This window comes from Phoxinus phoxinus (assembly GCF_949152265.1).
Source record: "Phoxinus phoxinus genome assembly, chromosome: 19".
In the NCBI taxonomy this organism is placed as follows: Eukaryota; Metazoa; Chordata; class Actinopteri; order Cypriniformes; family Leuciscidae; genus Phoxinus; species Phoxinus phoxinus.
Genome location: NC_136894.1, coordinates 16337043 through 16353170, shown reverse-complemented (window position 1 = coordinate 16353170; position 16128 = coordinate 16337043). Strand labels below are relative to the sequence as shown.

General features: G+C 38.3%; 1 protein-coding gene across 1 annotated transcript in view; it reads left to right on the top strand.

The window, feature by feature from the left end:
- Positions 1-15817, top strand: part of hivep3a (HIVEP zinc finger 3a) — a 58902-nt gene extending 43085 nt beyond the window's left edge. Inside the window, exons 4-7 of the mRNA XM_079591276.1 lie at positions 8421-8596; positions 10306-10407; positions 10923-11596; positions 12890-15817. Coding sequence (XP_079447402.1) covers positions 8421-8596; positions 10306-10407; positions 10923-11596; positions 12890-13459 — 1522 coding nt within the window. The 3' untranslated portion in view covers positions 13460-15817. The remainder of the gene's footprint in view (positions 1-8420; positions 8597-10305; positions 10408-10922; positions 11597-12889) is intronic.
- The last annotated feature ends 311 nt before the right edge of the window (positions 15818-16128 follow it).

Sequence of the window (16128 nt, the reverse complement as noted above, 5' to 3'; positions counted from 1 at the left end):
TTCTGAATCCACCCGGATTCGTGGCATTTATTTGGCGTTTTCTGGCAAGAAAAATATTATTTTGCCGTCCGATTTACTTTCGACTGCAAAAGCAGCTCCAAGATGTTTTACATATTATCCAAAGCCATTTGCTGGATTTTCTCTAACAACTATACTATGCAATTCCTTACCTTCACCTCATCTCGCCTACCAATGCCATCCCATCCGTGTATTTTCCTCACAGTCCGAAAGATTTTCACTGAGCTTGGGATCCCGATCACCCAGAACAAAACAAGGGCCCCAGCCACGTCCATTGAAATTTTAGGCAGTAACTTAGACACTGTAAAATTCAGGATCTCATTGCCTAAATAGAACAGAATAATTCTGGTCGCATCCACCCTTCTAGACAGCTCAAATTGTTCTGAACGCAAACTCCCATCTCTGCTCGGCCACCTAAACTTCACACTGCGCATAATTCTGCAAGGCTGCCCTTTCATCTCACATCTTATCTCCCTTGCGTCCTCGGTTTACGCTTTAGAAGACCAAATCACTCTAACTACTTTGTGCCGTGATGAGCTTAATTTATGGATAACCTTCCTTAAACAATGGAGCGGTCTATCCTTCTACAACAACCTGGTTTCTCTCGTTCTCACCAACTTTTCACCAACGCAGCTCCCTCCACCGGCTTCAGGGGATTTGACCAAGGCCGCTGGTTTGTGTCTATGTGGCCACCTCAGTTTTTAGACACAAGGCAGTTCCCAGCTTTTAACTTTATCCTCTCGTCGTAGCAGCCTTTCTATTGGGGAAAGAATGGTCCACAAGCAACATCATAGTTTACTGCAACAACGAAGCAACCATGCACTGCATCAATAAAAACCGTTATCACTCCCCAGCAATGATGCCACTCATAAGACTCCCTATTTGGATTGCAGCCTGCGATCAATTCATTATTGCTGCTAAGGATGTTCCTGGGTCCAAAAAAAACTAATTGCTGACTCTCTCTCACGCTTTTCCTTTCAGAAATTCAGGCAGCTGGCTTCAGAAGCAGACCCCAACCTAACCCTAGTACCTCAATATTCAGAGTTAATCTTCTCATAAATCCCCCTTTGAGGCCATTGCTCAACTCTTCTCTTAATTCCATATTTCAAGCCTTTTCTCATAGAACCATCTAATCTTACGTAATAGCATAGAGATGTTTTAAAACTTTTCCACTCACATTCAACCTGCCCTTCCCAGACTTTTCACTTCTTACTATTACGTTGTATATATCACCAATCTTAACACAGTCAAGAGCCTTTAAATCGGTTCCATTAAAGGCTACAATAAAGTGGAATCCAATTTTTCCATAAACTAATTTTCGGCTCATCCTCCTCCAAAATAATCAACTGACAGACTTCCCTGCTTATCAAAGGCATTAAAAACAGACGCCAGACAACCTTTAAAGGGTTAGTTCACCCAAAAATGAAAATAATGTCATTAATGACTCACCCTCATGTCGTTCTAAGCCCGTAAGACCTCCGTTCATCTTCGGAACACAGTTTAAGATATTTTAGATTTAGTCCGAGAGCTTTCTGTCCCTCCATTGAAAATGTATATACGGTATACTGTCCATGTCCAGAAAGGTAATAAAAACATCATCAAAGTAGTCCATGTGACCTCAGTGGGTTAGTTAGAAGTTTTTGAAGCATCGAAAATACTTTTTGGTCCAAAAATAACACAAAATAAGACTTTATTCAGCATTGTATTCTCTCCCGGGTCTGTTGTGAATCTGCGTTCAGGACTCCACAGCGACGCTGCTGACGTAAGACGCTGATGACGTGTTATCTGGTGCGCCCGAGCTTCGTTTACAGTCTGAGGGAGACGCACGCTATATTCAAGCTATTCTACATTGTTTGCGTGGATATCATTTTTTTAATGGTGCGTAAATGTGCATGTCGCGGATGAGACACTTTTACAGCGTGCGTTTCCCTCAGTCTATAAATGAAGCTCGGGCGCACCAGATAACACGTCATCAGCGTCTTACGCCATCAGCGTAACTGTGAAGGATTGACAACAGACCCGGGAGAGAATACAATGCTGAATAAAGTCTTATTTTGTGTTATTTTTGGACCAAAAAGTATTTTCGATGCTTCAAAAACTTCTAACTAACCCACTGAGGTCACATGGACTACTTTGATGATTTTTTATTACCTTTCTGGACATGGACAGTATACCGTATATACATTTTCAATGGAGGGACAGAAAGCTCTCGGACTAAATCTAAAATATCTTAAACTGTGTTCCGAAGATGAACAGAGGTCTTACGGGCTTAGAACGACATGAGGGTGAGTCATTAATGACATTATTTTCATTTTTGGGTGAACTAACCCTTTAACTTTAGACATACTCACCAAATGCATTTCCGCCCTCCGCCTAGGCTACTATTCCATTAATATCGTTCACACACTCAACGCTATGTTCATTTAATCTATAGATTTAACCCTAAATACATCCCACTATTTCAGATTTATCAATCTAAGATAACGAAACAATCTCTTACTTCATCAAAAAAGTAAGACAGATCAGAAGAAAAAAGGCCATTTCATTCAATCTTCCATTACCTATCCAACCATACCAAACCCCTCTATGTTACTTACATTTTAGAAACTCACAGGTTAAATCCCCTTCTGACCAGCTTTTCACAGACTATTCAAATCACCCCATTACGTGTTTCTGGTTCCATAAACACCTCAAATTACTCTTAGCAGAGCACTTTTCAAGTCACTCTTTCCACATAGGTTCCGTAACCACAGCTGCTCAAAAAGGCCTCTCCCAGCAACAAATTCAAGCACTCAGTCGTTGTTCATCAGAGGCTTTCAAGAGCCCTGCCTCTACATTTAACCCCTTTCTCACCACCACAGCGCGTTATCCCCTGACTTTAGCAGAAGCTCACCCCTATCCCCATTTAATTGCCTATCTTTAATTGCGCTTAACTGCCATTGAGGACTTACCCGTCCAATTGCTGCGAGTATTGAACTCCAGTCAGATGCTGCGAGAGCCCTCCAGGTCAAACGGCCAAGCCTGTAACCGATCGACTGTCGGCGGGGCTTACCTATCTGATGCCATGAGCATTGTGCTCCCGTCAGATGCCATGAGAACCCTCCCCGGTCAAAATGTATGTCCTGCCCGTCTTCCGGATGGGGCTTACCCATTAGATCGCTGTCGGATGCTGTGAGAGCCCTCCCTGGCAAAACGGCTAAAGTTCCATCCTCATTCGCTGGCTGGCTTGGGGTTACCCATCTGATGCTGTGAGTATTGCACTCCTGTCAGACGTCGTGAGAGCTCTTCACGGTCGAAATCTATTTTCTGCCCATATGCCAGATGGGGTGAAATCCTTCCGGTCAGGCAGCTAAGATCCATCTCCATTCAGCTGCCGGCAGGGCTAACCCATCCGATGGTTGTGAGTATTGAACTCCCATTGGAAGCTGCAAGTGCCCTCCCGGTCCAACGACCAACCTACTCCCTGCAAACACTGCACTATCAGCCTTGTACTTTGCCATATTTTTGGGGTGTCAGTACCATTTCCTGGCTGATGGGCTTCTTTTTACTCTATCTGGTTATAAGTGTGAACTCGTAAATGTGTACCTGTTTAAACTTGAGTTTCATGTATCTCTTAACCCCCTCACACAAACACTTGTCAACTCTGCCGTCTTTTGAGATCTAAGAAATGTTCATTAGAGTGAGTGGTTATTTTTAATAAAAGAGAGAGGTCTATATAATAAATATAAATAAATCTGTGCTATGGATTAAAGCTATAAATCAGTCTGGCTTCAAGCCCTATGTTAACTACAAAAGAAGTCAGACAAACTGATAGAAAGAAATTTAACTGAAATACATTTTATTCTTCAAGGTTATGTTGTCTGCAACTTAGTCTGTCGTGACTGAGATCAGTTTACAGACAGTAAGTTACAGACAGTTTTAGTCTTCCTAAAAACAACCACCTGTGGCACTTCTGAAGAATTATAGCATTTTTAACACAGCATACTCTTCACAGCAGCCATGAAATTTAATTTGGCTGTGCTGTTTCTCCATCCATGTATGCTCTTTAGTTTAGGAGACATTTCTGTCTCTTCAGAATGAGAAGACTGAAGGTGGTTAAGGTGGTTTGTGCATCTTAGGCCCCGTTTACACGATGGGAAAACGCAGATATTTCTCTGCGTTTTGGCCTGTCATTTACACGAAAACGCCGTTTTTATCCCAGAAAACGATAATTTCTAAAAACTCCGGCCAAAGTGGAGATTTCTGAAAACGCCGGTTATATGTTGTCGTGTCAACTGGGAGAAACGGGGTTTTAGGTTCTCTCTTGTCGATTCTGAGGATTCTGATTGGCTTGCATGGCTTTATCCTTCTCCCTACACTGCCGCCCATAGGTTTAGCATAGTTATAAAGGCGCTCGACGGCGTATTTATGCGGGTTGTGTGCACGATGTTATTATTGAAAACGGAGGGGGAGAAATATTAGTTTCTCTAAATACCCGGCTATGTGTAAATGTGGCCTTAAAATGGAAGCTCTGAGGTTTTAGATGATGTTTTATAAACAAAGTTCGGGAGGAGCACGTTCAAATAATTGATCCAATTATCACATCATTCCAACCAGCTGTCAACAATCAGTAATCAACATTTCTATCCAATCAGCATGAGTGGAGACCTATATACATACTCATTTGACTCACCAACGTTCCTCGACAGTTTTTCAGCATCCCTCCACCACCCCGTCTCCTCACACTCGCCTGGTTACTTCCTAAACCAGCAATACGGGGGGAGTACTCTGGGTTCGGGCCGAATACCGAGCCCGGAGCCCTCTCCTCGGACAGCACGCCAAATATGCATACCATTTATTCCATCTGACTTATTTGTAAGTGTGAACTCATGAATTGATGTATGAGGAGAGTGATTTTGCCTGAAAGTTTGGGAAAGCGATTGAGCCAGCATTTCAGGTGAATGCTAATCATGTGGTTTCTGTACAGTTCATCCTCACATAATGCATATGTCATGAATTTTCACATCTTTATGTGTCATGATTGATGCCCTTTCTTCAGGCCATGTCTTACCTTTCAATAATAAGTTGTCAATATTACTCATACTTAGATTTAGTTTGGCCAAAAACAAACAAAAACAGAAAAACACAGGCATACATTAAAGGTTAAATACAGAAGTAAACAGGGTCTAAATCATTTAGTGCATGTCCTCTTTTGACCACTTTCAGGGGTAGTCAAAAACACATTAGACCGGATTGCTTTTGTAGTGTAGATGCTCATGTGGTTAAATGCGTTTGAACAGCCACAAAGGACCACCTCCTCACTGCTCACTGACCTAACATGTGGCCTTTATAGGATGTTTTTTGAGAGAGCGCACCAAAACATCCTTTGATCCTTTCCATTAATTTTCTTTCTGCTTGCTTGCAAGCAGCGTAATGGCTTCATTTACACTGCTTAAATGGCAGCGTAATGGCTTTACACTGAAGGGACAAAGAGGTGAGGGTCTAGACGAAGTCCGAATAGAAGTGGTCACAGAAGATTTAGAAATGCATGGTAAGACCAGGTGTAAACGGTAATGCTTAACGGACTTACCACTTGTGGATTATTGAAAATGCATCTTAATACCAGTGTAAACGTTTTAGCACGCAAAGCACCTTAGCAACATGCTAAAAAATGCTCAGAAATACAATTTGTGCATGCCCAAGCATCACTCGTATTTTCTTCAGAAAGATTAAATCTAATTATTATATAATGCAGTGCCTTTTGGACCCACTTTAATTTACATTTTTTGAATTCCGGTAGGTTTAGAATGACATTGGTTATTTATTTGATCATATTAATTCCATCTTTACTTTGTGGTGAACAGTAGTCTGTTACTGTGAATATATCACATCACAACCTAAATAGCTGCACAGCCTCAATCTAAAAAACTAAACCACCCAAAATTTAACTCTTATTATGACTGTTATTTTTAAGAAAGCTGGCAACACAGTTCTTGATTTATACTCATGTTATTGGTTATGAGCTGCTGGTTGGGTCCAGGGTTTCCCCCCTCTCAGCTGTTTGCATTGGCACAGAAGCCCGGGCTCTGGGCACAGAGCGGCATTGCACGATCCCCATGTTTGAGCCGGGGTGGTGGTGACGGGGGTCGAAGGGAGGGGGGCCCTAGTTCTTGACATTATAAATGGCGCTCTGTTTGAGGTCAAGTGGAGGCCCCGTTTTGGGACTTTCTGGACACAAACAGGGTGGATACCCAGCCAGACTACCCATGTGTGTGTGTCTGTGGGTAGGCGGAGGGGGTGTGTATGGATATATATGCATGCGTGGTGTCTGAAAGAGGGTCTGTGCCAAGCATACCAAGTTGTTTTAGAGCACCTTTAAAAGCATACCATGCAGGTGCTATAGATTGGAGATCAGATCTCCCACACAGACCTGCGAGATCAATGTAAAGGCTTCTTTATGCACATATTCCAGCCCAGAGGCTTTGCTTTGCTTTGCTGGTATTTTAATTAACCTAAAGGTGATGTTGAGAACTTGCAGTGTCAATGTCAACCTACATGTGCTGCCTTTCTGTTCCATTATGTTTGTTTAACTTATTAAACATTGAAAAAATATTGCTTGTCTGATATGATTCACCTTTTTGCTGCACGCATTTCAGCCAGTTGAAGGGTTTGTTCAGGCAAAGTCTTTATTTAATCACCCTCATGTTTGTCCAAACCCAAATTAGATGTATTCCCCTGTGAAAAAGAAGTGTACTTAATTATGTGCAACTGTAGTGTACGTCAAATTTTGCAAAAGTTATATATATATATATATATATATATATATATATATATATATATATATATAGATTCATATATAATATAATTAATCAAGTGCACTTTTATGTGTATGTTTCTTAACACAATAAGTACTTAAGTGTACTTTTTAATAGTCAATTTAATTACAATACAATCAGCAGAACCTTTTAACCATATTTCAAAGACAATAGGATTAGTTATTAACTTAAGTCCCTAAAGTCGGCATGAAATCAAAATTGACCCTATTTACTTTGTTAGCGGATATTACTAGTCTTGTGGTGAACAATTCATCCGTGCAAGTTAATACACGGAAAAAAATTGTTTGCCGAAGTTATCTTTAATCAAAGTTTGAAAAGTTACTTCCGGGTCTGGAATGGTTCTTTTTCTGATGACATAGGCTTGACGGCTTGGGTTGGCTAATCGCTTGACCACTCCCCTCAAACCGTTACTCTGCTATGGGCGAGAGATGGAGAGGAGGAGCGCTGAAGTAAAACCCTGCCCTCTGTTCAATATTCCGTTTCACTCGGAAATGCGTCACAACACTTGAGAAAAGTCGTTTGCAACTTCCGGTTCACGCGGACTTTAAGTACTTAAGTCCTGCTTATAACTGCTTTTAAGTACATATAAATTTAAACTATAATACATTTTTATTTAATTACAATTATCATGCAATTAAGAGCCAGAAAACATTACATTCAGTTTGTACTTGTGTGTAGTCTTTTACAGTATTTCATTTCCGTAATAAGTACTTATTTTTCACAAGGGTTTCAGAAGGGGTCTAGAGTGCTATTTAGTTTTTTTTATAATGAGAACTGTCAATCTCCAGAAATGTCAGAAGTAGTCCATATGGCTTGTGCGAGTCTTCTGAATCCATATGATAGCTTTGTTTGGAAAACATTTTTGTGAATTATTCGCTAATTTAATTATGTGTTTGATTCGAACACATGGTTGTCATCAGTGATTATACAGTATATTGATCTCACAAAATATGTGATCTTATGATTATGATTTTTTGATTAATAGAACTTCAGTTACTCTAAACATGTATGTAAATCAAATTTTGTGTTTTGCTTTTTAAACCAGTGTGTTCAGATTTTTTAAGCTTTGGCCAAGAAGTTTCCATTTGGTTCATCACTTATTTTATGATATTTCTCTGGTGCTTGTTTTTGATACATTTACATTTACATTTACATTTAGTCATTTAGCAGACGCCTTTATCCAAAGCGACTTACAACTGAGGACTACAGCAAGCGAGTCATCGTGAAGAGGCAAAAATAACGCAAGAAGTGCTCAAAATACAAAGTTCTGGCATTGCTCAGAGTAGCATAAGCCAAAACAAGGGAGGGTAAAGGAGAGGTTTTTTTTTTTTTTTCAAACTTTCAAAGGCTTTCAAGGCTTTCAAACTCATTTAGAGTTTGAAAGCCACAATTCCCATTATGATAAAGAGCACTCTCAACATTCTGCAATGTTTCTTTCCAACATTTTCGGGTTATATATAGTCTTTCCCTTTAGTAGTTCAACTTATAAGGGTCAGTCTGTTATCTGTCAGTGACTCCTGATCATTGGCAAAGCCCAGTGAATGTTCACACAACATATTGTTTCAGCTTTTATGTTGTGTTTTCCAGCTACAGGTCAAGTGAGGAGTACGTGTATGTACGTGGCCGGGGGAGAGGACGATATGTATGTGAAGAGTGTGGAATACGCTGTAAGAAACCCAGCATGCTGCGCAAACACATTCGACTACACACGGACGATCGACCCTACGTCTGCCAGCACTGTAACTTTGCCTTCAAAACCAAAGGTATGCTGCACAACTGATAAATGGACATTTGTGGCGTTTAGTTCATGTCTGTCCATATTATATTAATATTATTGATAAAGTAAAATATACATTTGATATTAATATTATCTTTGAGCCCATCTACTATACGCTAGTGTACACCTAAAAGACAATAGCCTATTAACTTTTAGCAGATATACACATTTAAAATGTACAGTCCAAAATATATAATCTCGTGCTCAAGAGCAAATGCAAATATTTGGTCAAATAAAATGTACTGTGGAATAAGATTGCCAGTCTCCCTAACTCTACCTGCCTCTGACTATCAATAGCAAGAAGCAAATTTAAAGTGCCCCTATTATGCTATTTTAAAGTTTCCCAATGTTGTTTTGGAGTCTCCTACAACAGGTTTACATGCATCAAAGGTCAAAAAACGGTTTAATTTCCTCATAATCATTTCTCAATGATTCTCAAACGACTCGTCAGATGAATCAATCTCTCTAAATCCCTCCTTTCCGCGAGCTACTCTGCTCTGATTGGCCAGACAGCTCAGTCTGTTGTGATTGGTTTACCGCATACAGCACACTTCGAAAACGCTTTGAATGACAACGTCAGCTCTGCGTGTCCTGAGACTTCCTACACCGTAAACTAAAGACGGTAACGAACAATGACGTCGATTTTACCATATCAATGTGAGCGCGAGTCCGATGATGAAACACTGAGTATTTTTCTAATATATTGTGGTAAACACGTGAAAACTGTATCAATAACAGTGCATGTATGCAATGTATACATTAGCCGAGCTCTAGCGTGAATGACTGATGTAACATAAACGTTGGTAAAATATGCTTAATCGTTCCTCAAAGTAGTGAGAATGACAGAAAATCTGCATTAATAGACAGTTTTAGGTAATAGTGGCCCACACTGATCAGCAGAAGTATTTCAGTTAGACAGTAAAAACGTGAGTTAGCCAGTTTTTGAGACCTACACAAACTCAAAACTAAGTATTTTGAACACCATCTTTCAAGAGCAAGCGGTTTGCGAATCCTGCACTGAACTCCCGAGATTTGAGAAGCAGTCGTACTGCTGTGGTATCGTGGTAAAGATGAATTTTAACCACTGATTCTTCACATGCTCGTCCTTGGGCAGTGAAAAAAAGCTGACTTTACCTTCACATTGTAGAGCACAGCGTGTTCTCGACATGATGCTATCCAGTATCCACAGTAATCAGCTGCTGTGTTCAAGTTTTCCCTGGTGTCTGCGTGCGCAACATGCTAATGTTCCGTCTTGACGTCACAACGAAACGGCTTATGACTCGTTTGAAAAATGATTCATTTAATTGACTCGGAGTCGACTCTTTTGAAAGACAATAACTTTGTATAAGGTGCACTTTCAGATTTAAAACTTTGCAGGATGTTTTCATTCACTTAGAGCTATGTTACACACTACATGAAAGGTAATTTTCAAAAATCCATAATAGGGGCCCTTTAAACTAATTATACGATAAGGACAAGACCATTAATATGCTCCTTGTCCTGTAGTAGCATTTTTGCCAACACAACAAAAATAGAGGTTTATAATAGATGTTATTGTATCACTAGTTTGATGACATCGGAGGTTGTTTACATGGACAAAGTCTACACCTGTACTCTCACAGGGCCGAACTTGATATAAATAAGTGTCTTTTTTTTTTCGTTCCCATGTTGAAGCTCTCATTCTGTTTTCCTCAGGGAATTTAACCAAACATATGAAGTCAAAGGCTCATGGGAAGAGGTGTCCAGAGGGAACTGCTCCAGGACCAGTTCAGTGTGAGCTTGAGACAGATGAGGGAGGTGAGAAACTTGTTTTTGACGTCTCTTCTTCTTGCTCACCAAGGCTACATTTATTTCATCATAAATATACTAAAACAGTAATATTATTACAATATAAAATAACTGTTTTGTATACGTTTTAAATTTTAGTTTATATCTGTAATGGCAAAGCTGAATTTTCAGCAGCCATGTACATGTATAATTTATATAAATTCAGACAAGTTCTGTCTGAAGTATTAGTTACTCAATCACTTCTTTTTGTAGTTCTGTTTGTTGAAAGCATTAAAACTTTGTCTGCCAATTTGATGTAAAAATATTATAAAAGCTAATTTTATGATACATCGATTAATCTGATTATTTGGAAATAAATTATGCATTTACCATTAATTATAGTGGAAATTATTGAGAAATTATTATTTGGATTAAGTGTGGTTACTTTGCTAGTGATTGAATTGGTTAAATGTATTTGTCTTTTTTTTTTTGCATAATTAATCATACTAAATGTAAGCTAATACAGTGACTCTCTTGTGCTGTAGGTGACAGTGATAAACGTTTGCTTGAGACGGATCTGGTGGAGGAGCACCAGTTCTCAGATGCAGAGGAGACAGATGTGGACGAGGCTGATGATAATGATGAGGGTGACGAGCAAGATTCATGCTCCTCTTCATCGTCTAAGAGTACATCTCTCTCCAGAGATAATTCTGGCTTCTGTGACATCTCAGGCTTTTCAAACCCAGGCTGGGAACAACATCCCAAACCGCCTGTCAGTATGAGCCCCCGAAAACCAAGCCACTATGGAGAAGCTGCCTCTCCGAAGACCACAAAGTCCATAGTAACCCTTCCACACCTCGAACCCACCACAGGGAAATGCTCGTCCCCCATCCGCAGCCTGTCTCCTGGCCTGCAAATGTCCCCTGCTTTACCGCAGTCTCCTCAGCGAGACATGTCCCCTCTACGTTATCCCTCTCCGAGACATAGTCTCTTTCCATCATCCTGCCTTTCCTCTTTGTCTCCTTCTGAACACCCAGCCTCATCGTACCCAGAGAGACGCGTGTCCCCCATTAGAGCCTCGTCCCCCATACAGCCTTCGTCTCACAGTTGTCCACTTGCGTTGACTGTTGGGGCCAGTGTGACTGTTCAGTACCAAGCTGATAGACCCAGAGATTCTACAAAAGCCTCACCGAACAGATTACATTTCAAGACCAAACCGGTAAGTGTCTTTATGTAGATCTTTCTGACTGAATGTAAGAATTAACAAGTGACCATAATGCTGATAAAAGACTGCAAGAGAAATGTACCAGTTTAAACCAGCATTGAGAAAGTTAAATGACCGTGTCATTTAATTAGTGCATTTTTATATTGGCCTGATCAAAAATGATGCTTTCCTGTATATCCTGTTTAAACCTGTTTTGTTTAGTTTCTCTAAAATAAAATGACATTAAAAAAAATAGAAAAAAATTATTTAAATAGTTTTTTTCGCTTGACAACAGTGTTGATGTGCAGAACACATACTGGCTATAGCTTTACTGACTGCAGAAATTATTGTGGGTTTTATTCATTTTTCTGGTGTCCCACCATCAAAATAAACATAAAGGTCGTTCAAATTTGTCTTTAATTATAGTAAGTAAACTAAATTACACATTGACTAATATGTTGATATATGTTCTTTATAATAATAAAAAAACTTTTTTATCTTTGGGAAAACAAATATTTTGTATTAATATTAAATCCAAATTTAACATTTAAACAGAGAAAACATTTTAGAAAAACTAATAATTGTGGCTGTAACAAATAAAGTTGGTCCAAAGTATATATTTTTTTTGAGCAAGTGCTTTTGTTTGATTTATAATATTTATCTACAAATTTATTAAAGTATTTATTACGTTTTTGAATGAGGTTTTATTTCTATATTTGTAGTTTTCTCAGAAAATACATAGTTTCTTCGAATAATCCATGCTCTCTTTTAACAACCATTCATCCTTGTTTCAATAGAGAGTAAATTGTGGGTTTTTAGTCTAGATAGCTAAATATGTAGATGCTTCTTTCTTTATCTAAGTTTGTTTTACTCCACTTATAGAAAGATTGTTTTTATTAGTGCACAAAAAAGTCTGAAAACAAGACACTCAAATATATCCAAGATAAACATCCAAAAACAAATACCCTGATTCTAAAAGCACACTGTGTGTTATTTTTGTGTCGGACCTTTATTACAAATAGAAGTCAAGCCACCGGTCTTTACATACAATTAAAGCCCAAACCTTAGATAGTAACCCATGAAATTATGAATGCATACTCATCTGTTTACCATCTACTGTATGAGGTAAAAATTTGGGAAGAACCAGGACTATCTTTAGCTGCAAAAAAAAAAAAAAAAGATTAACCACACTGTTTAGAAATAACGTCCTTTTGCCTAGAATAAAGATGACTGCATAGTGGTCGCTACAATATCCAACAGACCACTTGGTGATTTCACAATTTTTTTTTATTTCTGGCTCCCCTCAAGGAGAAAACACACAGTCCTAAGAGAAGGACCGACATGACACAGTCTTGGCCTCTGCCACATGGGCGTCTCTCCAGGAATATGCAGCCGAAAGAAGGCCAGCGTGTGTTAAGTCACCTGCCCCTGCACTCCCAGCCCCAGGTGATGATTCCCAATCTCAGCCTCACGATTCCTATAGGCGGGATCCAGATGGTGCAGCCACGCTCCAACATGCTCCTCAGAAGCGCTTCTCTGAACCACAGTGTGGCCCAGATGACTGTCACTGTACTGACAAAGGAGAAAGCGGCAGATGGGAGTCCTAGAGTTGAAGTTCCTCATCGTAAAAATCAGCTGATAGTGTTCACGGAGCCTACGGTGGAGATGAGCTCTAAGAGTAACACTTCCTCTGATGAAGACAAGGAGCAAATCCGGGGAGTGGTTCAGTCAGAGCTAGTATCAAAAAAGGAGGTTCCCAGCGTTCCCATGACGACCTGGAAGAGTATCTCTCAAAGAAATAACAGAAAGCATTCGCGAAGTCCCAAGAAAGCTCAGCCGGTAGACAGCTCAAGAACATCCATGGACACTAAGTGTTAAAGAAAAAGTTCAGCCAAAAATGACAATTCTTTCTTCATTTATGCATACGTTATATATGTCATTCCAAACCTGCATGTTTGGCAGAATGTTCAATTTTGCTCTTTCTAAACAGTGGCATTTGGTATTGTCTAGAAGTGTCAGAAATGAACAGACTCTTGCATTTTTTACACATTAGGCTGCAATGCTCATCCCTGCAACATTTATGCACTGGGAGTAGATATGAATATAATGCTGTAATCAACACTTATCACAATTAGATAATCATCTCTGCTCTGCTCTCAGTTTGGATCTCTTTATCGTGCATTTGTGGACCCAACATACGCCAACCGTCTTTCCAAACTTGTAATAAGAAGCGCTTATCAACAAAAGAGAAGCTTTAAGGACGCCATACGGTTTTCCATCAAAATGAAAGTTTGATGATTGAAAATGAATTAAGAAAGTTGTAATTTACAGTTGTAACGTAAATAGTTATATTATTTTTCTTATTTTATTGTTTTGATTTATTTAGTAATTTTTCTTAATACTAATTTGAATTAATTACTTAGAACATAATAATAATATTAATAGTAATAGTTATTATTATTATTTTATAATAACAACATTTTGGCCAAATTGTGCACCCCTAAAAAACAAGCAAAGCAAACCTGGATTTTTTAAAATCATATTTTACAAATTTCTCCCCAAATTAAGTCATGTGACCCTAACAGCAGCTTTCCACATTATTCCAGTAATTTTTTTAATGCTTTAACTATTAAAACATTACTGTAAAAAAAATTTACTGGAATAATTGTTTTTTATTTAGACTATTTATTCATCTTTGTTAATATTAGTTAATAAAAAAGTACAACTGTTCATTGTTAGTTTATGGTAAAGTTGGTATGGTAGTTTATTTGAAATTAGCATAAACAAAGATCAAGAAATGCTTTACAAGTATATATTTTTTCATTGTTAGTTCACTTTAATGTAGTTAACAAATTGAACCTTAATTTTAAAGTGTTACCATTATTTGTTATTTCATGTTACCCAATCACAGCAGTGGGCGTTTACATTAAAGATTTAAGGGAGACATGCCCCTTTAAACTGAGTGTTCAAATCATATTGCTGAAATCAGAGTAGAAAATGCCCTTATATTTCTAAATTATAACAGTTTTTAATGTAAAAATCCTTTTAACATTATAAGTGCACCCCAGGAAACATAAAATGTAAAACAAAAATTCAGTTCATGACAATGCATGGTTTCAGAATATAAAGGGCATGCGTTGTATGGATCACTTTAGGGTATTTTTAAGTTGCTTAAACATTCTGCCTTGCATGTCGGTTTGGATATGAGGTTGAGGAAATGATGACAGAACTTTATTTTTGGGTGAACTATCCTTTTATAGGTCTGTCAGATTCTGTGTACCACAGAAAATGTCACAGGTCACGATTCAAGTCACTGGGACTAAAGCTTTGCTGAATAACCGGAGTCATTTTTGCTTTGTCTAATCTTATGTAGATACATTATGTTCCTGATCTATTATTTTCTTGTCTGCATTCTACATTTTACAAACACACATACATGTGTGTGTGTGATCAGTGTGTAATAAAATGAAAACATTTATTACATATATTTAACAAAATTACATATAAGGTGCCAATAAAATTCAGCTCCCATTTTCACATTTTATTGTGTTACTGCATGGAACCATTGAACGAAAAACATTTCCTCTCATTAAAAATATATCTATATCCTACTGTAAATCTTAATAGAAATCCTACTTTACAAATGTATGTTTTTATATGCATTTATACTATATTCTATGGCATTGCAGTGTATGTGTTTTTCTTTGTTGTATGTGATGGTCGGTAGAATGTTTTTGGCCAGCATTTTAAACACTCATGCATTTCCAATGAATAGTCTAGAATATGGTCAAACCCAGAAGATAAGCAGCTCTGGTTGATGGTCAGTTGTTCTTGTGTTGTTGATTATTTAGATGTGGGAAGATGTCAGTATGGTGTTCCTCCCGTTGTGATGTATCCAGATAGACGGATATCTCTTGTGTAATCTTACAGACAGGACCAAGTATTATCAGAAATATAAGAGTAACATGACTTTAAATGAAATGATGTTACAAGAGTCTGCTGTTGCTTTGGCCATGTTTATTTATTCGATAATCTATGCACAAATCGATTATGTGTTCTGTCATATACTTGTATTTCAAACTATATGCAAAGATATTGTCAATGTATGGAGTCTAATAAGTAATGCTATTAATAGCATTTTTATATTCACGTTTACAAATGTTTGGGCAACTGTTTAATTTCATTTTGACTGAGAATCTGATGTCATTTTAATGAAATACAATCATTATATCTGGTTACACTATTTTACAGTGTCCTTGTTTTCACAAGCGTCTCCACAGCGTTCCATCACTCAGCGTTTTCACAGCTTTGCGTTTTTGAAGTTTGCGCAGAGAGAACCTTTTTTATTTTTTTTTATTTTTTATGTCAAGGCTTGCACCTTGGAACCTATTTCAAGGTTTGTCTTCTCGAGCCACCAGGCACTGTTTTGTGCAAATGAGCGTCCGGATCGCATTAAGGGTTTTCTGTCTCGTGTTAGCGGCCCCTAAGTTAATAACTATTGTTGCAATGGAAGTGAATCAATCAAAACTAACTTTAGCTGGACAACA